General features: G+C 52.0%; 2 protein-coding genes across 2 annotated transcripts in view; one reads left to right on the top strand and one right to left on the bottom strand.

Annotated features, from left to right (window-relative positions):
• The window catches only part of BLOC1S3 (biogenesis of lysosomal organelles complex 1 subunit 3), a 40,716-nt gene extending 35,740 nt beyond the window's left edge, over nucleotides 1–4,976 (top strand). The window contains exon 6 of the transcript XR_002724539.3: nucleotides 4,494–4,976. The gene's annotated coding sequence lies outside the window, so the exon portion shown is untranslated. The remainder of the gene's footprint in view (nucleotides 1–4,493) is intronic.
• Nucleotides 4,652–25,566, bottom strand: part of EXOC3L2 (exocyst complex component 3 like 2) — a 34,032-nt gene continuing 13,117 nt past the window's right edge. Inside the window, exons 4-12 of the mRNA XM_026457337.2 lie at nucleotides 24,074–24,185; nucleotides 22,525–22,626; nucleotides 22,321–22,421; nucleotides 22,009–22,119; nucleotides 19,088–19,223; nucleotides 11,839–11,961; nucleotides 11,190–11,345; nucleotides 9,136–9,257; nucleotides 4,652–5,802 (exon numbers count right to left, since the gene is read on the bottom strand). Of these exons, the coding sequence (XP_026313122.1) occupies nucleotides 5,514–5,802; nucleotides 9,136–9,257; nucleotides 11,190–11,345; nucleotides 11,839–11,961; nucleotides 19,088–19,223; nucleotides 22,009–22,119; nucleotides 22,321–22,421; nucleotides 22,525–22,626; nucleotides 24,074–24,185 (1,252 nt within the window). The 3' untranslated portion in view covers nucleotides 4,652–5,513. The remainder of the gene's footprint in view (nucleotides 5,803–9,135; nucleotides 9,258–11,189; nucleotides 11,346–11,838; nucleotides 11,962–19,087; nucleotides 19,224–22,008; nucleotides 22,120–22,320; nucleotides 22,422–22,524; nucleotides 22,627–24,073; nucleotides 24,186–25,566) is intronic.

Genomic DNA, 25,566 nt, shown 5'->3' with positions numbered 1-25,566 from the left:
CTGGCTAACACGGTGAAACCCCCGTCTCTACTAAAAAATACAAAAAACTAGCCGGGCGAGGTGGCGGGCGCCTGTAGTCCCAGCTACTCGGGAGGCTGAGGCAGGAGAATGGCGTGAACCTGGGAGGCGGAGCTTGCAGTGAGCTGAGGCCCGGCCACTGCACTCCAGCCCGGGTGACAGAGCAAGACTCCGTCTCAAAAAAAGGCAACTTAATTTTTAGATTTTCAGCACTGCATTAAGAGGTAGAGATTGGCAAACTGGATAAAAAGGCAAGATCTAGGCCGAGTGTGGTGGCTCATGCCTGTAATCCCAGCACTTTGGGAGGCTGAGGTGGGCAGATCACTGGAGGTTAGGAGTTCGAGACCAGCCTGGCCAACATGGTAAAACCCCATCTCTGCTGAAAATATAAAAATTAGCCTGTTGTGGTGGCGGGTGCCTGTAATCCCAGCTACTCAGGAGGCTGAGGCACGAGAAACGCTTGAACCCAGGAGACAGAGGTTACAGTGAGCTGAGATCACACCACTGCACTCCAGCCTGGGCCACAGAAGAGACTCTGTCTCAAAACATAAATACATACATACATACATACATACATACATACATAAATAAATAAAAGGCAAGATCTATCTAGAAGGTTAAAAAATTATGAAATATGTTTTGTGACCATAACAGAAATCGGTAATACAAAGATAACTCCAAAAAAACAAAAACTCTTGGCGTGGTGGCTCATGCCTGTAATCCCAGCACTTTGAGGCCAAGGTGGGTGGATCACCTGATGAGGTCAGGAGTTCAAGACCAGCCTGACCAACAGGGTGAAACCCCATCTCTACTAAAAATACAAATATTAGCTGGGCGTGGTGGCAGGTGCCTGTAATCCCAGCTACTTGGGAGGCTGAGGCAGGAGAATTACTTGAATCCAGGAGGCAGAGGTTGCAGTGAGCTGAGGCTGTGCCATTGCACTCCAGCCTGGGCAAAAAGAGCAAACTCTGTCTCAGAAAAAAAAAAAACAAAAAAAAACCACAAGTATTTGGAAAGTAAATAACCCAGAAGTCGAAGAAATCAAAAGAGAAAGTATAAACTACATAAAACTCAATGAAAAAAAATAACATATCAAAATACACGACATGAGATAAAGTAATGCTTAGAAAGACGTTGATAGATTTTTAAATGCTTAGTTAGAAAAGAGGAAAAGGAGGATTTGGGGAGATGGTGGTCAAAGGATACAAATTTCAGTTAGGAGGAATAAGTTCAGGAGATCTATTGCACAATATGGTGACTACAGTTTTTTTTTGTTGTTGTTGTTGTTTGAGATGTAGTCTCTCTGTGTCACCCAGGCTGGGGTGCAATGGTGCCATCTCGGCTTACTGCACCCTCCACCTCCCGGGTTCAAGCCATTCTCCTGCCTCAGCCTCCTGAGTAACTGGGACTACAGGCGACCACCAACATGCCCAGCTAATTTCTGTATTTTTAGTAGAGATGGGGTTTCACCATGTTGGCCAGGCTGGTCTCGAACTCCTGACCTCAAGTGATCCACCCGCCTTGGCCTCCCAAAGTGCTGGGATTACATGCATAAGCCACTGCGCCTGACCAACTACAGTTAATAACAATGGATTGTATACTTGAAAATCTCAGAGAGAGTAGTTTTAAATGTTCTCACCACAAAAAATAAGTATGTGAGGTGGATAGGTTTATTACCTTGATTAGCCATTTTACAATGTATACATATATCAAAACATCATGGGTTTTTATGTATTTATGTTTATTTTTTGATGTTTGTTTTATTTTGTTTTAAGAGAGGGTCTCATTCTGTTACCCAGTGGCATGATCATGGCTCACTGCAGCCTCGACCTCCCAGGCCCAAGCCATCCTCCCACCTCAGCCTCCCAATTAGCTGGGACCATAGGTGTGCACCCCCACACCTGGCTGATTTTTTAAATTTTTCATAGAGACAGGGTCTCCCTATGTTGCTTAGGCTGGTCTTGAACTCCTGGGCTCAAGCGATCCTCCCACCTTGGCCTCCCAAAGTGTTGAGATTACAGGTGTGAGCCACTGAGCTTGGCCCCAAAACATCATGTTGTATGACACAAATAGATATAATTTTATTTGTCAGGGAAGGGAGGGAAAGGAGGGAGGGATGGAAAGAAAGCAAAAAGGAAAGAAGGAAAGGAAGGAAGAGAGAGAGGAGGATTTAAAATCATGTAAGCTTCTACCTTAAAAAAATAGAAAAAAGCCTGGGCGCGGTGGCTCATGCCTGTAATCCCAGCACTTTGGGAGGCAAAGGTGGGTGGACCACCTGAGGTCAGGAGTTTGAGACCAGCCTGACCAACATGGAGAAACCTTGTCTCCACTAAAAATACAAAATTAGCTGGGCATGGTGGCGCATGCCTGTCATCCCAACTACTCAGGAGGCTGAGGCAGGAAGAATCGCTTGAACCCAGGAAGCGGAGGTTGTGGTGAGCCAAGATCATGCCATTACACTCCCGCCTGGGTAACAAGAGCCAAACTCCGTGTAAAAAAAAAAAAATTATGCATCAGTCACAAAAGACTACCTTGTCTATTTCCAAACGTGAAAAGTACAAAATAGGTAGATTAATAGAGACAGAGAGATTAGTGTCTGCCTAGGGCCAGAAAGTGACTAAGGAGATTGGATATGAACTACAAATGAGTATGAGGTTTCTTTATTTAAAATTTCTTTATTGTGCTGAAATATACATAAAATTTACTATTATTTTAACTTTTTTTTTTTTTTTTGAGATGGAGTCTTGTTCTGTCTCTTTGGCTGGAGTGCAGGGGCATGATCTCGGCACACTTCAACCTCTGCCTCCTGGGCTCAAGTGATTCTCCTGCCTGAGCTCCCGAGTAGCTGGGATTATAGGTGCGCCACCACACCCAGCTAAGTTTTGTACTTTTAATAGAGATGGGGTTTCTCCATGTTGGCCAGGCTGGTCTCGAACTCCTGACCTCACATGATCCGCCCACCTCGGCCTCCCAAAGCACTGGGATTACAGGTGTGAGCCACCTCACCCAGCCACTTATTTATTTATTTTTTTTAATGAGACAAGGTCTCACCTGTCATCTAGGCTGCAACGCAGAGGCACAATCATAGCCAACTGCAACCTTGAACGCCTGGCTTCAGGCGATCCTCCCACTTCTGTGTCCCAAACTGCCGTGTGAGCCACTGTACCCAGCCAAAAGCTGTTTTAAAATGGGGGACCAACATCTGAAAAGGACACTGACAAATTGAGGCTCTGTTATGTTTGATTAAATGCCTACAGGGCAGTGGCAGTGGCTCACGCCTGGAATCCCAGCACTTTGGGAGGATGGGGCAGGAGGATGGCTTGAGGCCAACCTGGTCAACATAGTGAGACTCTGTCTTTACAAAACAAATAAAATTAAAATATTAGCTGGGTGTGGTGGCATGAGCCTGTAGTCCCAGCTACTCAGAAAGCTGAGGCAGGAGGATCACTTGGGCTAGGAGGTAGAGGCTGCAGTGAGCTATGATCGTGCCATTGCACTCCAGCCTGGGTGACAGAGCAAGACATCGTCTCTAAAAAATAAACAATAAATGCCTATAGACTGCACAATATTGTTGATTCCTCAATTCCTCTCTTGCTCTTTTGCATATTGGCAACAGAAAAAGTGCCATTTTCGGGCTGGGCACGGTGGCTCATGCCTGTAATCCCAGCACTTTGGGAGGCTGAGGCGGGTGGATCACTTGAGGTCAGGAGTTGGAGACCAGCCTGGCCAACATGGTGAAACCCCATCTCTACTAAAAATACAAAAATTAGCTGGGTATGGTGGTGGTTGGAGGGGGAGGGCACCTGTAATCCCAGCTACTCAGGAGCCTGAGGCAGCAGAATAAATTGCTTGAACCCGGGAGGCAGAGGTTGCAGTGAGCGGAGATCGCGCCATTGCACTCTAGCCTGGGCGACAGAGCAAGACTCTGACTGAAAAAAAAAAGAAAAGAAAAGAAAACGTCATTTTCAGAGGGCAAAGTGAGGAGGGTGCACCCTTAGGACATTCTTGCCTCAGCCTGGGGAAAGAGAGTTTTAGCAATTCCCCAGAAAGGCACAGGAACCTCAGCCCAGAGAGGGGCAGCTTCCTGCCTCGGGTAGCACAGCCTTGGGCTCCAAGAATCCCTCGTCTCTACCTCCCCAAGTTCAAATGTGCATGCGTGAGGTTCCAAACCCAGCCCCACCGCTAACCCCTGGCTGCCTCCTCTTTCTGACTTCTCAGGGAAAAAAAACAACCACCACCACATACACACAAAAATCCCGCAAGTCAGGAAACATCCATCACGGCCTGTCCTGCCCAGGCCGGAGGGGCAGGGGTCAACAGGGAGGTGACCTCAAGGTCTCCGTGGGGACTAGGATCCGGCGGGGCTGGGGGTGAGAGGCTGGAAATTTTCCCACCCTCAGACCTTCCTGCGTCAACCCAGGAGGGCGCCCTGGATGCCGCCAGCCCTGCCCCCAACCTCCTTCCTCTCCTGACAGGGCAGCTTCCCGGCTAAGGATGGATGGGGAGGGCGCGCCAAGATGGAGCCACCAGGACCAGGAATGGACAGGCACTTCAAGACTGACCAGACGAGGGACCCTGGCTCAGAGTGGCCGAGGCCTGGCCTCAGAGCCACACAGCTGGGAGATGTACGTGGGTTGGCGTCGCTCCCGGCACACGCAGCCTCCCTCTGCCTCCACTGCCCTGCCCAGGAGCTGGAGCCCAGCCCGGCCTTGGGTGTGTGAGAAGCCACTGGCCCGGGGCCCTGCTCCCCCGGTCCTTCCTCCCCACAACACACTCAGGACTCAGCCCTTCCTTGTGTTAAATAGAAACCTCTTTATTCTAAGTATCGAACGTTCCTTAATACATTGGATTGGGGCCAGACCTTGAGGTGGGGGAAAGGGGCGGGGGAGCTGGGATATTTCTGTAGACACTTCCAGAACGCCACTCACCACTCTGGGCTATGGCAGGAGGGGAGGTGCTGGGAACAGGCTTCACGGCCTTGGGAAAATCCTTTGTCTCTTTGGCCTCTGTTTCCCCCCACCCTTTTTTTTTTTTTTTTTTTTTTTTGAGAAAGGGTCTTGCTTTGTTGCCCAGGCTGGAGTGCAGTGGCACAATCATAGCTCACTGCAGCCTCAAACTCCAGCGATCCTCCAACCTCAGCCTCCCCAATAGCTGGGACTATAGGCACACACCACCATGCCCAGCTAATTTTTTTAATTTTTGTAGAGATAGGGGGCAGGTCTCACTATGTTGCCCAGGCTGGTCTTGAACTCCTGGACTCAAGCAGTCCTCCGGCCTCAGCCTCCTAAAGTGTTGAGATTACAGGCATGAGCCACCGTGCCTGGCCTTCATTTCCCTTCTGTACAGGGAGTTTGGGTTTGGGTGAGAAGACATCTAAGGGTCTTTCTATCCCAGGGGTGTGTGGTCCCAGGCAGGGAGTCAGGAGAGGCGCCGTACGGGAGGCTGGCTTGTCAGCAGCATAGATGGGGTCACTAAGGCAGGCGGCTGGGTGACCCTCAGCGCCGGGCCCGAGGCCGCACTAGAGACGGAGGCCGGGGCCGGGGCAGACAGGCCAAACTGGGCCTGGCCAGCCGGGAGAGGGGGAGGCGGCCCAGGAAGAGAGGGAAGCTGAGACAGAAAGATGGGCGGGGCACGGGGATGTCTGCAAAGAAGGCACGGTCCCGAGGGGGTGACAGGGCTCCGTCCTCAGAGAGTTCCAGGTCCCGGGCCACGGCCAGGATCTCCTGGCGGGCGGCTGTGTTGCGCAGGCCACGGATGTCAAGGAGGGCTGCCACATGCTTCCTCCTGCGGGGAGAGGAACAGACAGGTGCATGCAGATCCCCAGCTCTAGACACACACCCAGCCCACCCACAGACTCCACCTGACCCCCTCACCTGTCCCAGAACCTGCCCGAGTTCTGGGCCTCTGTGCCCCCTCCAGAGCCTTCCATCCAATCAGCTCCCTCGCCCAGGCCCTCACCTCATTCTAGGTCCCTCCAGAACTTCACTTCCAACCATCTCCAAATCCCCTTACAACCAACTCCAGAACCAGACCTGGGATCTTCCTTTTCACCCCAAGTCTCAGCTCGTGATTAAAATTCACCTGCTCTGCTGGGTGCAGTGGCTCACGCCTGTAATCCCAGCACTTTGGGAGGCCAAGGCGGGTGGATCACCTTAGGTCAGGAGTTCGAGACCAGCCTGGCCAACATGGTGAAACCCTATCTGTACTAAAAATAAATAATAATAATAATTAATAAATAGCTGGGTGTGGTGGCAGGCGCATATAATCCTAGCTACTCGGGAGTCTGAGGCAAGGGAATCGCTTGAACTCAGGAGGCAAAGGTTGCAGTAAGCTGAGATCGTGCCACTGCAGTCCAGCCCAGGTGATAGAGCGAGACTCCGTTTCAAAAGTAAAAAAAAAGAGGCTGGGTACAGTGGCTCACGCCTGTAATCCCAGCACCTTGGGAGGCCGAGGCGGGCCGATCACGAGGTCAGGAGATTGAGACCATCCTGGCTAACATGGTGAAACCCCGTCTCTGCTAAAAATACAAAAATTAGCCGGGCGTGGTGGCAGGCGCCTGTAGTCCCAGCTACTCAGGAGGCTGTGGCAGGAGAACGGCATGAACCCGGGAGGTGGGGCTTGCAGTGAGCCGAGATCACACCACTGCACTCCAGCCTGGGCAACAGAGCAAGACTCCGTCTCAAGAAAAAAAAAAAAAAAGAAGGCCGGGCGCGGTGGCTCAAGCCTGTAATCCCAGCACTTTGGGAGGCCGAGACGGGCGGATCACGAGGTCAGGAGCTCGAGACCATCCTGGCTAACACGGTGAAACCCCGTCTCTACTAAAAATACAAAAACTAGCTGGGCGAGGTGGCGGGCGCCTGTAGTCTCAGCTACTCGGGAGGCTGAGGCAGGAGAATGGCGTAAACCCGGGAGGCGGAGCTTGCAGTGAGCTGAGATCCAGCCACTGCACTCCAGTCCGGGCGACAGAGCAAGACTCCGCCTCAAAAAAAAAAAAAAAAGAAACCTTGTACCCCACTCCCCCTAAATCCTCAGCCCTAGGCACCTCCTAATCTCCTCAAGCTCAACCCCCTAAACCCAACCCAGCTAGCAAACTCTCAAACTTAGCTACAGATTTAAGTTCTGACTCATGATCCAATATTCAAGTTCAGAAACTCCGCTATCAGCAAGAATACTGGGACTTCTTGGGACCCCCATGGGACTCCAGGAATCTGTGCCTTCCCAAGGACATGACCCTATCCCCCAGAACCAGAACTGACCACCCTGAATCAGTTCCAGGACCCCCACCCTCAGCTGAAACTGAAACCCGCTCATGCCTCACTCCTTGTTTTTCTGGGGTTCTGTTTCTGAGTATAGAATGTCTGTCTGCCTGAACAGCACTGCAGGGACTGGCAGTGCTCCAGCAGCCACCACCACTGCCACCACCATCCAGCACTGTCACATGGTGGTGTGGTGTGCTGATCTGGTGCACCAGTTTTTTTTTGTTTTGTGGTTTTTTTTTTTGTTTTTTTTGTTTTTTTTCCAGACAGAGTCTAGCTCTGTTGGCCAGGCTGGAGTGCAGTGGCACAATCTCGGCTCACTGCAACCTCTGCCTCCTGGGTTTAAGCAATTCTCCTGCCTCAGCCTTCTGAGTAACTGGGATTACAGGCGTGTGCCATCACACCTGGCCAATTTTTGTATTTTTAGTAGAGATGGGGTTTCACCATGTTGGCCAGGCTGGCCTCGAACTCCTGACTTCAGGTAATCCGCCTGCCTCAGCCTCCCAAAGTGCTGGGATTACAGGCGTGAGCCACCGTGCCCGGCCAATCTGGTGCACTAGTTTTAGAGCCAGTCTACTGCCTGGGTTCAAGTTCCACCTTTGCCACTTGCTAGGTGTGATATTTCAATAGCTTTAATTATACCCCTTATAGGCCAAGTGCAGTGGCTCACACTGCAATCTCAGCACTTTGGGAGGCAGAGGCAGGCGGATCACCTGAGGTCAGGAGTTCAAGACCAGCGTGGCCAACTTGGTGAAACCCGGTCTCTACTAAAAATACAAGAATTAGCTGGGTGTGGTGGCACATGCCTCAGCACTTTGGGAGGCTGAGGCAGAAGAATCGTTTGAACCCAGGAGGCAGAGGTTGCAGTGAGCTGAGATCACTTCATCCTGGGCGACAAAGTGAGATTCTGTCTCAAAAAACAAAACAAAACAACAACAACAACAAAATACCCCTTATAAAGTTGGCATGGGCTGGGCAACGGTGGCTCATGCTTCCCTGTTTGTAGGAAGCTGAGGCAGGTGGATCATCTGAGCCCAGAAGTTGGAGACCAGCCTGGGCAACATGGTGAAACCCACCTCTACAAAAAAAACACAAAAAATTAGCTGGGCATTGTGGTGCATGCCTGTGGTCCCAGCTACTCAGGAAGCTGAGGTGGGAGGACTGCTTGAGCCCAGGAGGTCAACGCTGCAGTGAACCATGATTGTGCCACTGCACTCCAGCCAGGGAAACAGAGTAAGACCCTGTCTCAAAAAAAAAAAAAAAAAAAAAAAAAGGTTAGCATGTAAGATGCTTACTTAGGTCTGAAATAAGAACTCATTGAATGAGAACTGAAATTGTTACTATAGTCATGAATGATGATGAGGATGATGTTGATGATGATAAATTTCCCTAATAACCCTATGACGAGAATACTATTATCCCCATGGAACGGATGAGGAAACTGAGGCTCTGAGAAGGTCACATAGAAAGGAAGTGACCTAGCAGGAGTTGAATGCCGCCTGCGCCTGCCGCTGTCCCAGTGCGTGTGCGCCCGTGTGCCCTGCGTGTCCCTGAGTCCCCCGCGGCTCCCCTGCGGGCCAGCCCTTCCTGCCTCCGGGCAGCCCTGCGCCCCCCTGCCCTGGGCTTCCTGTGACCGCCTGTTTGTTTGTGAGCCCTGGTGGCGGTGGCGGCGGAGGCAGCAGCAGCGGCAGGAGAAGGAGGGAAATCGTATTAATAATGCCCTGGTTCCAGCAGGAAACGGCCGTCAGACACGCTCGCCGACTCCCTCGCCCAGGAGGCAGGAAACGTGGGGACGGATGCCAAGGCCGCCAGGAGACCTCGACCAGGCACTGCAAGCCCTGGCCCAGGCGGGGTGTCTCACCTGATGTCTGGGTAGTCGCGCACCAGCACTCCCACCTCCACCTGGATGCTGGGCGTGTCTTCCAGCTGCAGGACTTCAGCCAAATGGGGCACCACGGCGTCCAGCCATGAGGCCTGGGACTCCTGCAGGGGAGGGAGGACGCAGGGCTCACACCCTCCCAAGATTGACCCTGCCAATTCCTGCCCCTCCTGGCCTGTTATCCCATCTCTAAAATGTAGCAGAAACCAGGGGCGGTGGCTCAAGCCCGTAATCCCAGCACTTTGGGAGGAGGCTGAGGTGGGCAGATCACTAGAGGTCAGGAGTTCAAGACCAACCTGGCCAACATGGTGAAACCCCATCTCTACTAAAAATACAAAAATTAGCCAGGCGTGGTGGTGCACACCTGTAATCCCAGCTACTCAGGAGGCTGAGGCAGAAGAATCACTTGAAATTGAGAGGCAGAGGTTACAGTGAGCGGATACTGCACGACTGCACTCCAGACTGGGCGATGGAGCAAGACTCTGTCTCAAAAATAAAGAATAAAAATAAAAATAGGCTGGGTGCAGTGGCTCACGCCTGTAATCCCACCACTTTGGGAGGCCGAGGTGGGTGGATCACGAGGTCAAGAGATGGAGACCATCCTGGCTAACACAGTGAAACCCCATCTCTACAAAAAATACAAAAAATTAGCTGAGCGTGGTGGCGGGCGCCTGTAGTCCCAGCTATGCAGGAGGCTGAGGCAGGAGAATGGCGTGAACCCGGGAGGCAGAGCTTGCAGTGAGCGGAGATCGCACCACTGCACTCCAGCCTGGCAACACAGCGAGACTCTGTCTCAAAAATAAATAAATAAAATAATAAAAATAAAAACTAAAATGTAGCAGAAGACATACTGTGGTCACATTTGAGAAAAATCCATAATATAATCTCCTCCCAGTTTTGCAGATAATCTGGAACTCTGGGACACCCCTCCAAACCTCTTCCAAGTTCGCAAAATCTTGCCTTTGGGGGAGTGGAGACTGGATAAAGTGTACAAGGAAGCTTCCTGCATTCTTTCTTACATCTGCATGTGAATCTACAATTATCTCAAACATTTTCCAAAGAAAACATTCCAAGGACTCTGGGCTTGAGACTCCGGGAAGAGCGACTGAATGAGGCCCTTCCAGCCCAGCTGAATACAACTGGGTACAAATAAGATCTGGCGGTTTTTAATTCCAGGGTTTAGAAATGTTAGGATTTGGCCGGGCGCGGTGGCTCAAGCCTGTAATCCCAGCACTTTGGGAAGCTGAGGCGGGTGGATCACGAGGTCAGGAGATCGAGACCATCCTGGCTAACACGGTGAAACCCTGTCTCTACTAAAAATACAAAAAACTAGCCGGGCGTAGTGGTGGGCGCCTGTAGTCCCAGCTACTCGGAGGCTGAGGCGGGAGAATGGCGTGAACCCGGGAGGCGGAGCTTGCAGTGAGCCGAAATCGCACCACTGCACTCCAGCCTGGGCAACACAGCGAGACTGTCTCAAAAAAAAAAAAAAAAAAGTTAGGATTTCTGCATTTCTCTTGCATGTAGCTTCTCTGTACGTTCATGGAGTCTTTTTTTTTTTTTGAGACGGAGTCTCCAGGTTGGAATGCAGTGGCAGGATTTCGGCTCACCGCAACCTCCGCCTCTTAGTTCAAGCGATTCTCCTGCCTCAACCTCCCAAGTAGCTGGGACTACAGGCGTGAGCCACCACACCCGGGTAATTTTGGTAACGCAAGGAGCTTTAACTCTGAGCCAGGCACTGTCCTAAGTATTTAACAGGAATTAACCAATCTGATCCTCAAAACAATGGATAGAGACCATTATTCGCCTTATTTAATAGCCAAGGAAAGCGCCCAGAGGCTAGTTCTCACAGCAAGAAAGCCAGGTTTTAAGTGCAAAGGGTGTGGATCAAAGTTACTGGTTGCTATTGACCAGAAGTTGGCTGAGAGTTTCTGTCCTGAGCCCTGCCCCTCTACCCCTGGCTTTTGAGACCTGAGATTCTCGGAAGCCAAGCCTTGTCCTGGTTTCTGAAAGCCCCCCAACCGCGTCCCGACACTGACCAGCCGCCGGAACAGCCTCTGCAGTTGCGCAGCGTCCTCCCGGAGCCTCCCAGCTACGCGGCTGCGGGTCCGCGCCGAGCTGCAGCGCAGGCGCCCACGGAGCAGGGGCCGCACGTACTCGACCAGCGCCCGCCGGTGCAGCTCGGCCACCAGCGCCTGGAAGCGGAGGAGGGAAACCCGAGGGGTGTGAGCCATGCCCCACTGACTCCCATCCCGCCAGTCTGAAGGCCAGCCCCGCCCCACTCGCCCACATCCACTCGGGCACCCATGGGCACCCTTCCCGTGCCCACGCCCCAGCCTCTGCACTATCCTAGGGTGCCTTCCCTGGTCTCTTAATAAGCCCGCGGACAGCCCCTGCCGGCCCCCAAAGGGTGCTCCATCCCAACCTCTCCCCATTCCCCAAGCTCCACTCTCAGGGGCCCTGACTCAGTCTGCACCCCGCCTTACACCCCAGTTCCACGCACACGGCTCCCCGCAGACCCTGGGCAGGGGCCACCTCTTCCATCCATAGGGAGCCGCTCCCCACCTTAGAGGGATTTCCTCCAGCAGGAGTGTTCTTGCTCTCCCAACCTCCCCTCTTCCCGCCCCTTTCCCCTTTCCTCCTCCCCTCGCCTCCACCCTCCCCTCCCCTCCCCTCAGGCAGACGCACCTGGTAAGGCTCATCCTGCATTCTGCGCAGGGCCAGGGCCTGGGCACCCAGCGTGCCCACGATGCCATCCAGGGCCTCCGGGCTGCTCAGCCACTTCCGGCGCATCAGCTTGTTGAAGTGTGGCTGGCAGGGACAGAGTAGGGGGGTAATGGCTCTCCTCCCTCCCACCCTCCTTCTTCACTTAGGTATTTGTTCCTGGAACCCTGCTCCGTGTAGAACCAACGCTGTGTGGTGCTGGGAACACATGGGGAAGAGATAGCCCCAGCCCTGGCATCCTGGGACTCACAGTCCAGAAGGGGAGACAGACTGGTCCCCAGGTAGTGATGACCAAAAGCTGGCAAGGCTGGGACCCGGGAGCCCAGGGGTTTAGGAAGCCCAGAGGGGATGCCTGACTCAGCATAGAGCCTAGGAGGGCTTCCTGGAGGAAGGGACACCAGAACTGATGCCCTAGTGATGACCTTCCTTAGCCAAGGGAGGAATGGGGGAGGGAGTGGCTCAATGGGAGAAAATCGTATTAAGACAGTTCAGATTTCAGATGGGCATGCCAGGGAGAGGATCAGCAAAAAGGTCAGAGCGGCTGATGAAAACAGGGGACTTCATTTAAAAATTATTAAGGGGCCGGGCGCGGTGGCTCATGCTTGTAGTCCCAGCACTTTGGGAGGCTGAGGCAGGCGGATCACAAGGTCAGGAGATCCAGATCATCCTAGCTAACGTGGTGAAACCCCATCTCTACTAAAAATACAACAAAATTAGCCGGGCATGGTGGCGGGCACCTGTAGTCCCAGCTACTCGGGAGGCTGAGGCAGGAGAATGGCGTGAATCCGGGAGGCAGAGCTTGCAGTGAGCTGAGATCGTGCCACTGCACTCCAGCCTGGGTGACAGAGTAAGACTCAATCTCAAAATATATATATATATATATATATAAAATAATGGCTGGGCACAGTGGTTCACACCTGTAATCCCAGCACTTTGGGAGGCCAAGGCAGGAGGGTAGCTTGAGCCCAGGAGTTTGAGACCAGCCTGACAACATTGCGAGACCCCTTCTATACAAAACATTTAAAAGTTAGCTGGGACTGGGAGTGGTGGCTCGCGCCTGTAATCCTAGCACTTTGGGAGGCTGCAGCGGGTGGATCACCTGAGGTCAGGAGTTCAACCCCGTCTCTACTAAAATACAAAAATTAGCCAGGTGTGGTGGCGTGCAACTGTAGTTCCAGCTACTCTGGATGCTGAGACAGCAAAATTGCTTGAACCTGGGAGGTGGAGGCTGCAGTGAGCCGAGATCGCACCACTGCACTCCAGCCTGGGTGACAGAGTAAGACTCCATCTCAAAAATAAGTAAATAAATAAAAATAATAAACAAAAATTAGCTGGGTATGGTGTCATGTGCCTGTAGTCCCAGCTACTCAGGAGGCTGAGGTGGGAGGATCGCTTGAGCCCAGGAGTTCAAGGCTGCAGCAAAATATGATCATGATACTGTACTGGGTAACAGAGGGAGGCCCTCTCTCAAAAAAAAAAGAAAAAGAAAAAGTAAGAACTTTAAGACAGATTTTTAAAATTCATTAACTATGCATAGCCCTTAAGGGGAGGAGGACGAATTGCTTCCACATTCCACTTCCTAGATCTGGTTGAGAAAATAGGTTCCCCATCTGGGGCTCTTAGGAAGGAATATAGTAAATGCCTCAGTTAATAACATCCTCCTTTTTGAAAGTTGCCTTTTCTCTCCACCCTTGAGTAGATCCGGTATTTGATGAAACTTGTGAAAGTGGGTGGAACCTGTCTTGCCCCCTCTTTTCTAGAATGCACTGTATATATATGCAACTGTGGCTTTCAAGGAAATGTGTTTGCCATTTGCTGATTCTGGGGGAAGTTAATTTCTAACTTTTCACTGGTTAATGAAGGAGAGCATTGCACCTTGCAAATGCACCAAATGAATTGAGTTCATCATTTTAAAAACTGTCTTTTGACCAGGCAGACTTATTGAAAAATTATTAAGGGGCCAGGCACGATGGCCCACGCCTGTTATTCCAGCACTTTGGAAGGCTGAGGTGGGTGGATCATGAGGTCAGGAGTTCGAGACCAGCCTGGCCAACAAGGTGAAACCCTTATCTCTACTAAAAATACAAAAAATTAGCCGGGTGTGATGGCGGGCGCCTGTAATCCCAGCTACTCAGGAGGCTGAGGCAGTAGAATCTCTTGAACCTGGGAGGCGGAGGCTGCAGTGAGCTGAGCTCGAGCCACTGCACTCCAGCCTCAGCAACAAGAGAAAAACTCTATCTCAAAAAAAAAAAAAAAAAAAAAAAAAATGTTAAGGGCTGGGCACGGTGGCTCATGCCTGTAATCCCAGCCCTTTGGGAGGCTGAGGATCGAGAATTGCTTGAGCCCAGAGCAGCATAGTGAGACTCCCTCTCTGTAATTTTTTTTTTTTTAATTAGCTGGGCATGGTGGCCCACACTGTGGTCCTAGCTACTAAGGAGACTGACGTGAGAGGAGGTTGAGGCTGCAGTGAGCTATGATCATGCAATTGCACTCCAGCCTGGGTGACAGAACAAGATTCTATCTCTGAAAACAAAAACAAAAACAAAAACAAAACTCTTTTTCCCCGTCCAAAACAAAAAATAATAATAACTTTAAGACAGTGACGGAGAACATTAAACCAAGCTTGGGCCTTTCAAAGTGTGTGTTTTGGGGGTGAGGGGAACTGTGCGACCCTGAAGCCAGTTTTGAGGCTTATTCCAGGTATAAGACAGGGAGGGGAGAGAGGGGCTGGGGCAGGCCTGGGGTGCACAGGGCCTCCTGGGCTGGGGGAAAAGCCCCAGCTTTCTCCTGAGGGCAGTAGGGAGTCATGGCCAGTTTTGTGCTGGGTAGGGAGAGGGTCAGATGTGTGCTTTACCAAAATGGGAGGAGGCGACTGTTGGTAGAAATGACGGAGGAGGCTGGAAAAAAAGGGGAAAGCGGAGATAGGGAGGGAATGAACGAGGGTGAGGAGGAGAATCCCAGTGGTAGAATTCCTAGGATGAAGTGAGTGACCACCGCGCATGGGGAGGGAAAGGAGGTATCTGGAGGAGACCAGAGACCCTGGAGATGGGCAGGCTGTGGGTCTCTCCCTGACACAGGGGCAAGGGGAGGGTTGGGGGAGAGGCTGCAGTCTGGGTGGACACAGGGCATGTGAAGTTCAGAGACATCCCCAGGATGGTATCCATGGGGGAGGTCTAATTCTCTCTTCAGCTCAGCCTCAGCACCCCCTCCTGTTCTCTCACCCTGACAGCAGCCCAGTTTTCTTTTATTGTTTCTTTTTTTTTTAAGATAGGGTCTCACTGTATTGCCCAGGCTAGTCTGGAACTGCTGAGCTCAAGCGATCCTGCCACCTCAGCCTCCCAAATTCCTGGGATTACAACAGGTGTGAGCCACCATGTCTAGCGTGTTGCTGGGGGTTTTTTGTTCGTTTTACTGTTTCTTTTGAGATAGAGTCTCACTCTGTTGCCAGGCTGGGATGCAGTGGCGCGATCTCAGCCCACGGTAAGCTCCGCCTCTCAGTTCAAGCCATTCTCCTGCCTCAGCCTCCTGAGTAGCTGGGATTACAGGCACCTGCCACCATGCCTGGCTAATTTTTGTATTTTTAGTAGAGAAGGGGTTTCACTGTGTTGGCCAGGATGGTCTTGATCTCTTGACTTTGTGATCTGCCCGCCTTGGCCTCCCAAAGTGCTGGGATTACAGGCGTGAGCCACTGTGCCCAGCAGGGTGGTTTTATTTTTTTCTTTTTTGAGATAGGGTCTTGCACTGTCTCCCAGGCTGGAGTGCAATGGTGCGAACACGGCTCACTGCATCCTTGACTTCCTGGGCTCAAGCGATCTTCCCACCTCAGCTTCCCAAGTACCTGGAACCACAGGCATGCACCACCACACCCGGCTTATTGTCTTTTATTTTTTGTAGAGACAAGATCTTACTATGTTGCCCAGGTTGGTCTCCAACTCCTGGGCTTAAGCAATCCTCCTGCCTCAGCTCCCAAAGTGCTGTGATTATAGGTGTGAGCCACTGTGCCTGGCCAGCTCTGTTTTTTGAACCTCCAAAAATGGAGAAAGGCACGAGGGAACCCACATAATGCCTGGGCCCTGGTGATTCTCCCAGGTCCACACCCTGGGTCCACACCCTGGCTGATGCTCACGCACACATGCACACATGCACACGGCACACACACACACACACACACTCCCTCAAAAGCCTACAGCCATTCACACACTCACACAGGCATGCAAGCACAGCACTGTGTCCTATCTCTTCATGTCTCTAGCTGGTTCTTTTTTTTTCCTTTTTTTCTTTTTTTTTTTGTTGAGACAAGAGTCTCCCTCTGTTTGCCCGGGTTGAGTACAGTGGCATGATCTCATCTCACTGCAACCTCTGCCTCCCAGGTTCAAGCAATTATCCTGCCTCGGCTTCCCGAGTAGCTGGGATTACAGGCGCCTGCCACCATGCCTGGTTAATTTTTTGTATTTTTAGTAGAGATGGGGTTTCACCATGTTGGCGAGGCTGGTCTCAAACTCCTGACCTCAAGTGATCTGCCCGCCTTGGCTTCCCAAAGTGCTAAGATTACAGGCGTGAGCCACCATGCGTGGTCTATCTCTAGCTGGTTCTGATGTCTCTGCCTTTGTCCTTTTGTCCCAGTCTCTCTCCTTTCCTTCCTCCCTCACCTATCTTGTTTTCTCAGTCTCTCCCTGTTTCTTTTGCTTCCGCTCTCTCTGTCTCTGTCTCTCTCTCTCTCTCTCTCAAAACATACATAGTGGTTTATAAAGCTGGACACAGTGGCTCACACCTGTAATTCCAGCTTGGGTGACAGAGCGAGACTCTGTCTCAAAAACAAAAACAAAAAAGCAAACATACGTAGTGTTTTTTTGTTTGTTTGTTTGTTGTTTTTTTTGAGACGGAATCTCGCTCTGTTGCCCAGGCTGGAGTGCAGTGGCGTGATCTCGGCTCACTGCAACCTCCGCCTCCCGGCTTCATGCCATTCTCCTGCTTCAGCCTCCCTAGTAGCTGGGACTACAGGCGCCTGCCACCACGCCCAGCTAATTTTTTGTATTTTTAGTAGAGACAGAGTTTCACCGTGTTAGCCAGGATGGTCTCGATCTCCTGATCTCGTGATCCACCAGTCTCGGCCTCCCAAAGTGCTGGGATTACAGGCGTGAGCCACCATACCCAGCCACACAGTGGTTTATAGATTAAGATTGTAGATTTGCAATGGGCTCTGCCATTTGCTGGTCTCATCTTCCTTACCTGTAAAATGAACCTACAACCCATCTGGTAGGATTGCAGTGAGAATTAAACGAACCAATACTCTCAAGCACCTGGCACAGTGAGTCCTGAGAATGTGTTTGCTGTTGCTACGAAGTCTGTACATTTAAGATAGCAAGCTGGGTGTGGTGGCTTACATCTGTAATCCCAACACTTTGGGAGGCCAAGTCAGGAGGATTGCTTGAGCCCAGGAGTTCAAGACCAGCCTGGGCAACATAGTGAGACCCTGTCTCTACCAGAAATACAAATAAATAGGGAGGGCACGGTGGTTCATGCCTATAATCCCAGCACTTTGGGAGGCCAACGTGGGCAGATCACGAGGTCAAGAGATCGAGACCATCCTGGCCGACATGGTAAAACCCCGTCTCTACTAAAAATACAAAAATTAGCTGGGTGTGGTGGCAAACGCTATAGCATGGCAGGTGGCAGTAAGTGCTTTGGAGAAAAACAGCAGTAAGTTGGGAGGGGGGTTTCGTCTAGGGGCTTCTGTTTTTTTTTGTTTTTTGAGAGGGAGTCTCACTCTGTCACCCAGGCTGGAGTGCAATGGCATGATCTCGGCTCACTGCAACCTCCACCCCCTGGGTTCAGGCAATTCTCCTGCCTCAACCTCCGGAGTAGCTGGGATTACAGGCGTGTGCTGCCACGCGTGGCTAATCTGTGTAATTTTAGTACAGACGGGGTTTTGCCATGTTGGTCAGGCTGGTCTCAAATTCCTGACCTCAAGTGATCCGCCCACCTTTGTCTCCCAAAGTGCTGGGATTACAGGCATGAGCCACCACACCTGGCCAGAGCTTCTGTTTTAAATGGGGCAATCAGAGAAGGTGATTCACACTGAGGTGACATTTGAGTCAAGACTTGAGGCAGGGTGTGGTGGCTCACACCTGTAATCCCAGCACTTTGGGAGGCTGAGGTGGGCAGATCACATGAGGCCAGGAGTTCGAGACCAGCCTGGCCAACATGGTGAAACCCCATCTCTATTAAAACTACACAAAAATTAGCTAGGCGTGGTGGTGCATGCCTGTAGTTCCAGCTACTAGGGAGGCTGAGGCAGGAAAATTGCTTGAACCTGGGAGGCAGAGGTTGCAGTGAGCTGAGATTGTGCCACTCCACTCCAGCCTGGGTGACACAGGGAGACTGTCTCAAAACAAAATAAAACAAAACAAACCAAGACTTGAAAGAGGCGTGAGAGGGAGCTATGTGGCTGTGAGAGGGACAGCATTCCAGGCAGAGGGAAGGACAAGTGCAAAGGCCCTGAAGCAGGAATGTGCCTACTGGGTTAAGAGACAGCAGGGGGGCTGGTGTGGCTGGCGTGGGGGTTAGCAGGAGAGTCGGGGGCGGGCAGAGGGAGGAGATGAGGTCTGAGAGAGAGGGGGGGGGGAGGGAAGGGGCTGATTGTGCAGGGCTGTGGGGGCCACGGCGGGATTTTGGCATTTGCTCTGCGTGAGCTGGGAGTTGTGGGAGGATTCTGAGCAGAGAAGGGGAGTGGTCCACTGTATAACATGGGCTGAGCTTGTGTTATGGCCAGGAACAGAGTCCGCCTGCAGTCTCTCCTCAGAGTTCCCACCCCCCGCCACCACATTCACTAACCCACCTTTGCACCAAACCCTTATAGGGCGGGCACGAGGGCCTAGAGATGGGTGTAGGGGGCTCTGGGGTCTAGGAGAGCCTAAGCAGGGATTTGGGGGACCTCAGTGGGGAGGGGCTCCACCCAAACCTCAAGCCCCCTCCTGCTGATGGCCCTCTGTTCTCCCCCTGGTCACATCCTCATGTCTTCCTTCATGCACCCTCTCCACCCCACCAACAGCCCAGGCCATGGCCCTAACTGCCCCCTGCCCCCCGCCCCTCGTCCCTCTCTGCTTCCCAAATACTGAGCTATGGGCTAAAGAGAACTGGAGGATGGTGGTTGAGGCGGGAGCACTTCCCTGTCCTGGCAAGGGCCCCAACCCTGGCCTCCCACCTCACTCACCTGCAGCTCCTGGAACAGCAGGTCGGCCACCACACGGTGGCAGAGCCGGATCACATGGTCCAGAGCACTAGCAGACGCTTCCCGGGCCGGCTCGCTTTCTGGGGGCCCCACCCGGGCCAGGCGCTCGGCCAGAGCTCTGTGGGGATCAACAGAGCCAAAAGTGAGGGACCCCAACATCTCAGCCCAACTGCCCAGACCTGTCTCCCCTTAGGTAGGGCAGAGGGGCACAGGGGTGACAGGTCAGATGGGAGGCTGGGGAAGGTCAGGGACTCTGGAGAGGGGACAGGGGATACTTGACAGGTTGGGGGTATCTGGGGATTGGGGATATCTGGGGACTCATGGATATTGGGGGGCTGAGGGATGGATGGCTAGGAGGTCTAGGGTACATTGGGGGAGGTCTTGCTGGGTCTTCGGGTCTCAGTTTCTCTTGGTGCTTTCTGGGTGAGAGTGGGGAGGCCTCCATTCTTTTTTTTTTTTTTTTTTTTTTTTTTTTTTTTTTTGAGACGGAGTCTCGCTCTGTCGCCCAGGCTGGAGTGCAGTGGCCGGATCTCAGCTCACTGCAAGCTCCGCCTCCCAGGTTTACGCCATTCTCCTGCCTCAACCTCCCAAGTAGCTGGGACTACAGGCGCCTGCCACCTTGCCTGGCTAGTTTTTTGTATTTTTTAGTAGAGACAGGGTTTCACCGTGTTAGCCAGGATGGTCTCGATCTCCTGACCTCGTGATCTGCCCATCTTGGCCTCCCAAAGTGCTGGGATTACAAGCTTGAGCCACCGCACCCGGCCGGAGGCCTCCATTCTAAAAGTCTGTGGTTCTGATAGTCTACAACTCTGAAACTCTACCCTTACTCTTCTCTTTTTTTTTTGAGACAGACTTTTGCTCCTGTTGTCCAGGCTGGAGTGCAATGGCAAGATCTTGGCTCACCGCAGCCTCTGCCTCCCAGGTTCAAGTGATTCTCCTGCCTCAGCTTCCCAGGTAGCTGGGAATACAGGTGCCCGCCACCACACCCGGCTAATTTTTGTAGTTTTAGTAGAGACAGGCTTTCACCACGTTGGTCAGGCTGGTCTTGAAACCCTGGCCTCAAGAGATCTGCCCACCTTGGCCTCCCAAAGTGTGGAATTATAGGCGTGAGCCACTGCATCCTGCCCCAGCTATTTATTTATTTATTCATTCATTCATTCATTCATTCATTCATTCTGAGACAAAGTGTCGTTTTGTCGCCCGGCTGGAATGCAGTGGTGTGATCTCGGCTCACTGCAGACTCTGCCTCCCGGGTTCACGCCATTCTCCTGCCTCAGCCTCCTGAGTAACTGGGACCACAGGCACCCACCACCACGCCCAGCTAATTTTTTGTATTTTTAGTGGAGACAGGGTTTCGCCATGTTAGCCAGGATGGTCTCGATCTGCTGACCTCATGATCTGCCCACCTCGGCCTCCCAAAGTGCTGGGATTACAGGTGTGAGCCACCGCACTGGCCATTATTATTATTTTTTGTAATAGAAATGGTAGAATAGTGTACCCACTTCTGCTCTTTCCTTCAACAGCTTGGAGACTTTTCCATTAGGGCATGAAGAGTTCTCACGCTCCTTTTTAACACCTGAGCTGGATTCCATTGCTTAGCTGTCCCATCATTTATTTAATTGGCCCCCGATAGATGGACAGTTGGTTCCATTTTTTCCAGGGAGGAACCCCACACATGTCATCTCCCATGAACTTTTGGCCTCTGAATGGTGGATTCCTAGAGGATCTGCTGGGTCAAGGGCCCAGTGTTTGTGATTTGAGCAGAAAGTGCTTGGTCTGGACTATTCTCCATTCAGCAATGGAAGAACACAGACTGCCACAATGATACGAAATGGGAATGGCCAGGCGTCGTGGCTCACACTTGTAATGCCAGCATTTTGGGAGGCTGAGGCAGGAGCATCACTTGAGCCTGGGAGTTCGAGACCAGCCTGGGCAACATAGAGAGACCCTCATCTCTTTTCTTTTCTTTTCTTTTCTTTTTTTTTTTTTGAGACAGAGTCTTGCTCTGTTGCCCAGGCTGCAGTGCAGTGATGGGATCTCGGCTCACTGCAACCTCCACCTCCCGGATTCAAGCAATTCTCCCGCCTCAGCCTCCTGAGTAGCTGGGATTACAGGCACCTGCCATCATGCCTGGCTAATTTTTCTACTTTTTTAGAGATGGGGTTTCACCATGTTGATCAAGCTGGTCTTGAACTCCTGACCTCAGATGAACTGCCCACCTCGGCCTCCCAAAGTGCTAGGATTACAGGTGTGAGCCACTGTGCCCAGCTGACCCTCATCTCTCTCTCTCTCTCTTTTTTTTTTTTTGAGACGGAGTCTCACTCTGTCGCCCAGGCTGGAGTGCAGTGGTGCGATCTCGGCTCACTGCAAGCTCCGCCTCCCGGGTTCACGCCATTCTCCTGCCTCAGCCTCCTGAGTAGCTGGGACTACAGGTGCCCGCCACCACGCCCGGCTAATTTTTTCGTATTTTTAGTAGAGATGGGGTTTCACCATGTTAGCCAGGATGGTCTCGCTCTCCTGATCTCATGATCCACCCGCCTCTGCCTCCCAAAGTGCTGGGATTACAGGCATGAGCCCCCACACCCGGCCCCCATCTTTTTTTTAATTAAACTAATCAAAAAGGATAAAAAGGCAAAAAACAAACAAACAACAACAACAACAAAAAACTGTCATTCTTAAGAGTCTTGAGTCCGGGGTCTAGGTTTCTATAATTCGAACATTCCAATATTCAGATGCTCTGTGGTGCTATGGCTGTTTCAAGGACTCCCAGATTTTATGCTTCTAAGGTGCCATGCTCAGGCTCCCCTGAGTCAGTTCTGCAATCCCCACCCAGGATCTGGGCATCCCAGGTCAGCTTCCACCTTGGATTGGTCCTCCCTCCATCACACCAGGGATGCCCTCACCTCAGCGGGGGGCCGCAGTTGACCAGGGCGATGGTCTTGCTGATATAGGTGTCAGGTAGCATCTCCCGGACTCCTGGGTTCTCGTGGAATCGCTCCACACGCTGCTGGAAGCTGGTGGGAGGAAAGGGGACAGATGGGGCGCTGCTGGGTCAGGGTTCCTGGCTGGGCACCCAGCCTGCCAAAGCCACCATCCCTGTGGTGGCACTCTACCTGTCCTTAGGTGACTCCCTCTCATCTCTCCTCTCTCTGTAGGATCCCAGGCTCCAATGCCCAACCCCAGCAGAGCTAACCCATGCTCCCAGGTCCCCCTACCTCTGCAGGAACTCTGCCAGCCCCCCCAGGCAGCAGTGGGCCATCCGCTCCCCAAACTCCTGGCTGATGCGGGGCGCTCGCTCTGTGTGCTCTTCCAGCAGCTGCGAGGTCCAGGGCGACGAGAAGAGGTGAGGAGGGGCAAGGTCTCACTTTCCCACACCTGTGCCGTCCAGTCCATTCCCCAAGCCTCCCTCCACCTCCTACCTCACACACATCCTGGGCCAGGCTGCTGGGCTGGTCCTCCAGGCTCCCCCAGTGCTCCTCGTCCTCCTGCAGCACACGGAGAAGGGCGGCCCGGGTCTGAGCCTACAGTGGGGAGATGGGAGACAGGCAGGAGTTGGGGGCTGCCTGGGGGTCTTTTTCTATCTCTTTCTCCCACCACAATCCCCTAGCCCTTAGCCCCAAGCAGTTCTGGTTTCTACCTATGAGCTTGTCAAGGTGATGCTGGGGAGGGAGGCTGAGCCAGAAAACTTCCGCAGCCCTTCCCACTCCTAACTCTGTGGTTTGGAACTTTTGTATCAAAAGTCTGTGGTTTGGCCGAGCGCAGTGGCTCATGCACGTAATCCCAGTACTTTGGGAGGCCTAAGTGGGCAGATCACCTAAGGTCAACAGTTCGAGACCAGACTGGCCAACATGCAGAAGCCCCATCTCTACTAAAAATACAAAATTAGCCAGGCGTGGTGGTGCATGCCTGTAATCCCAGCTACTTGGGAGGCTGAGGCAGGAGAATCACTTGAACCCAGGAGGAGGAGGTTGTGGTGAGCTGAGTTCGTGCCACTGCACTCCAGCCTAGGCAACAAGAGCGAAACTCCATCTCAAAAAAAAAAAAAGATACATGTACATTAATATACATATATGTACATTAATGTACACATGTGTATATTATTTACAATGTGTATAATTATTTATGTTAATACACAGACATAATGTATATTTAATATTTACATTTAATATACATTAAATTAAATATATTTAATATAAATCCTACTATTACATAATATGTATTAAGTATTATTTATATTAAATATTGTTTTTCTTTAGAGGCCGTGTCTTGCTCTGTCCCCCAGGCTGGCGTGCAGTGGCACCATCATGGCTTACTGCAGCCTCACACTCCTGGACTCAATCCTCCTGCCACAGATTCCTGAGTAGCTGAGGCTACAGGCACGTGCCACCACACCCAGCTAACTTTTTAAATGTTTCACAAAACAATTTTTGTTGTTGTTGTTGTTGAGACGGTGTCTCACATTGTCATTCAGGCTGGAGTGCCGTGGCGCCATCTTGGCTCACTGCAAGCTCCGCCTCCTGGGTTCACGCCACTCTCCTGCCTCAGCCTCCCGAGTAGCTGGGACTACAGGTGCCCGCCACCACGCCCGGCTAATTTTTTGTATTTTTTGGGTAGAGACAGGGTTTCACCGTGTTAGCCATGATGGTCTTGATCTCCTGACCTTGTCATCCACCCACCTTGGCCTCCCAAAGTGCTGGGATTATAGGCGTGAGCCACTGCGCCTGGCCCAGTTCTGTGACTTTCTTGTACTCTAAGGTTTGAAGTGTCCAGATATACTGAACCTTTACCAAGTGTCTCTGTACAGGCGGCCTTTGTGTCTATGGCGTATGGACAGAACTCAGAAATTCATAAAGGGAAAAGGGAGCTGGAAAGAGTGAAAGGGGGAGGGGACAGGCCTCCCAAGCCCACTGTGACCCCCTCCCTCCCTCCACAGCACCTCCCACTTCCAAAATGCAAAGTCCCAGGTACCTTAACATCTGTGACGCATTCATCCTCCAAACCCCGCAGGGTGCCAGGGGACAAAAGGGGCCCCAGTTCCCCATTCTCCAGGGCAGCCATGTCCACCAACCCTAAGACCTCTCTGGGGGTGGGGGTGAGAGAAAAGAAGGTCTGTGAAAAGTGGGGCTGGGCAGTTGGCCCCTTCCCTACACCCTCCTACCCACTGTTTCTGTGACCCTAGGCCACTCCCTTCCTCTCTCTAAGTCAGCTCTGCTCATCCCTCAGAGGAAGTCTTTGGAATTGTTGCCTCCCCGGCTCCAGCTCTCTGAGTCAGCTCCCTGATGGATGGTGTCCGGGCATGATATTTAAGGGTCAAGTCCAGGCTTGAAGATCTGACACGCAAAGCTTCGCCCATGATCTGTTTCAACAGACAGAAGTTCCCTTTGCGCCTATGCTCTGAAGCCCTGCTCCCTTACCTGGCCTTGCAGGCTTCCCCAGTCCAGCCCTTGTTCCCCACCTTCTACTTGCTCACATGCCTGGAGCTATGTGATATCATCAATATCCACCCCCATACACCCCAGACTTGGGCTCACAGCATCCTCTCAATTATAAACACCGTCTCCCTATAAATTGGACCAAACCCAGTTCCCAGCACTTTAGGAAGCTTGCTGGACTCCCTATCCTGCCTCCAGCCCGTAGAGATAACATGAGAGCATCATCAACATACATTCCCAAATCAGATCTATGTGGTTGACGTGGGTATCTGTTGCCTTTCCAGTCTTCTGGTGACAGCACCCTGATTTTGTTGGAAGAACCACCCACCCCCTTCACTGCCCCATGTGTGGCTTGGATGTGGCTAACTCTCTTTTCTCTGGGGTAGACAGGTGACCTGGAGGTAGCTAATCACCACATTCCATCCCCCAGGCACAAGAATGGATGTGTTTTAGGACACAAAGGCTCAACAGTAATAAGATTCTAGGACTGGGAGGGACCATGGCACTGAGGTTCTGGGGGCTACCCTTATAGAATTCAAGGGGCGAACAGCACTCAAGTCCTAAAACTGGGCCAGGTGTGGTGGCTCACACCTGTAATCGAAGCACTTTGGGAGGCCAAGGTGGGTGGATCACTTGAGGTCAGGAGTTTGAGACCAGCCTGGCCAAAATGGTAAAACCCTGCCTCTACTAAAAATGCAAAAAAATTAGGCCGGGCATGGTGGCTCGTAATCCCATGGTTGGCATGTAATCCCAACACTTTGGGAGTTCGAGTCTAGTGGATCACCTGAGGTTAGGAGTTCAAGACCAGCCTGGCCAACACGGTGAAACCCCATCTCTACTAAAAATACAGAAATTAGCTGTGCATGGTGGTGGGCGCCTATATAAATCCCAGCTACTTGGGAGGCTGAGGCAGGAGAATCGCTTGAACCCGGAAGGCGGAGGTTGCAGTGGCGGAGATGACAGCACTGCACTCCAGCTTGGGCGACAGAGGAAGACTCCGTCTCAAAAATAAATAAATAAATAAATAAA

This window comes from Piliocolobus tephrosceles, chromosome 21 (genome assembly GCF_002776525.5).
Source record: "Piliocolobus tephrosceles isolate RC106 chromosome 21, ASM277652v3, whole genome shotgun sequence".
Lineage (NCBI taxonomy): Eukaryota > Metazoa > Chordata > Mammalia > Primates > Cercopithecidae > Piliocolobus > Piliocolobus tephrosceles.
The sequence above is the reverse complement of the archived record's forward strand: the minus strand, read 5'-3'. Positions and strand labels throughout refer to the sequence as shown.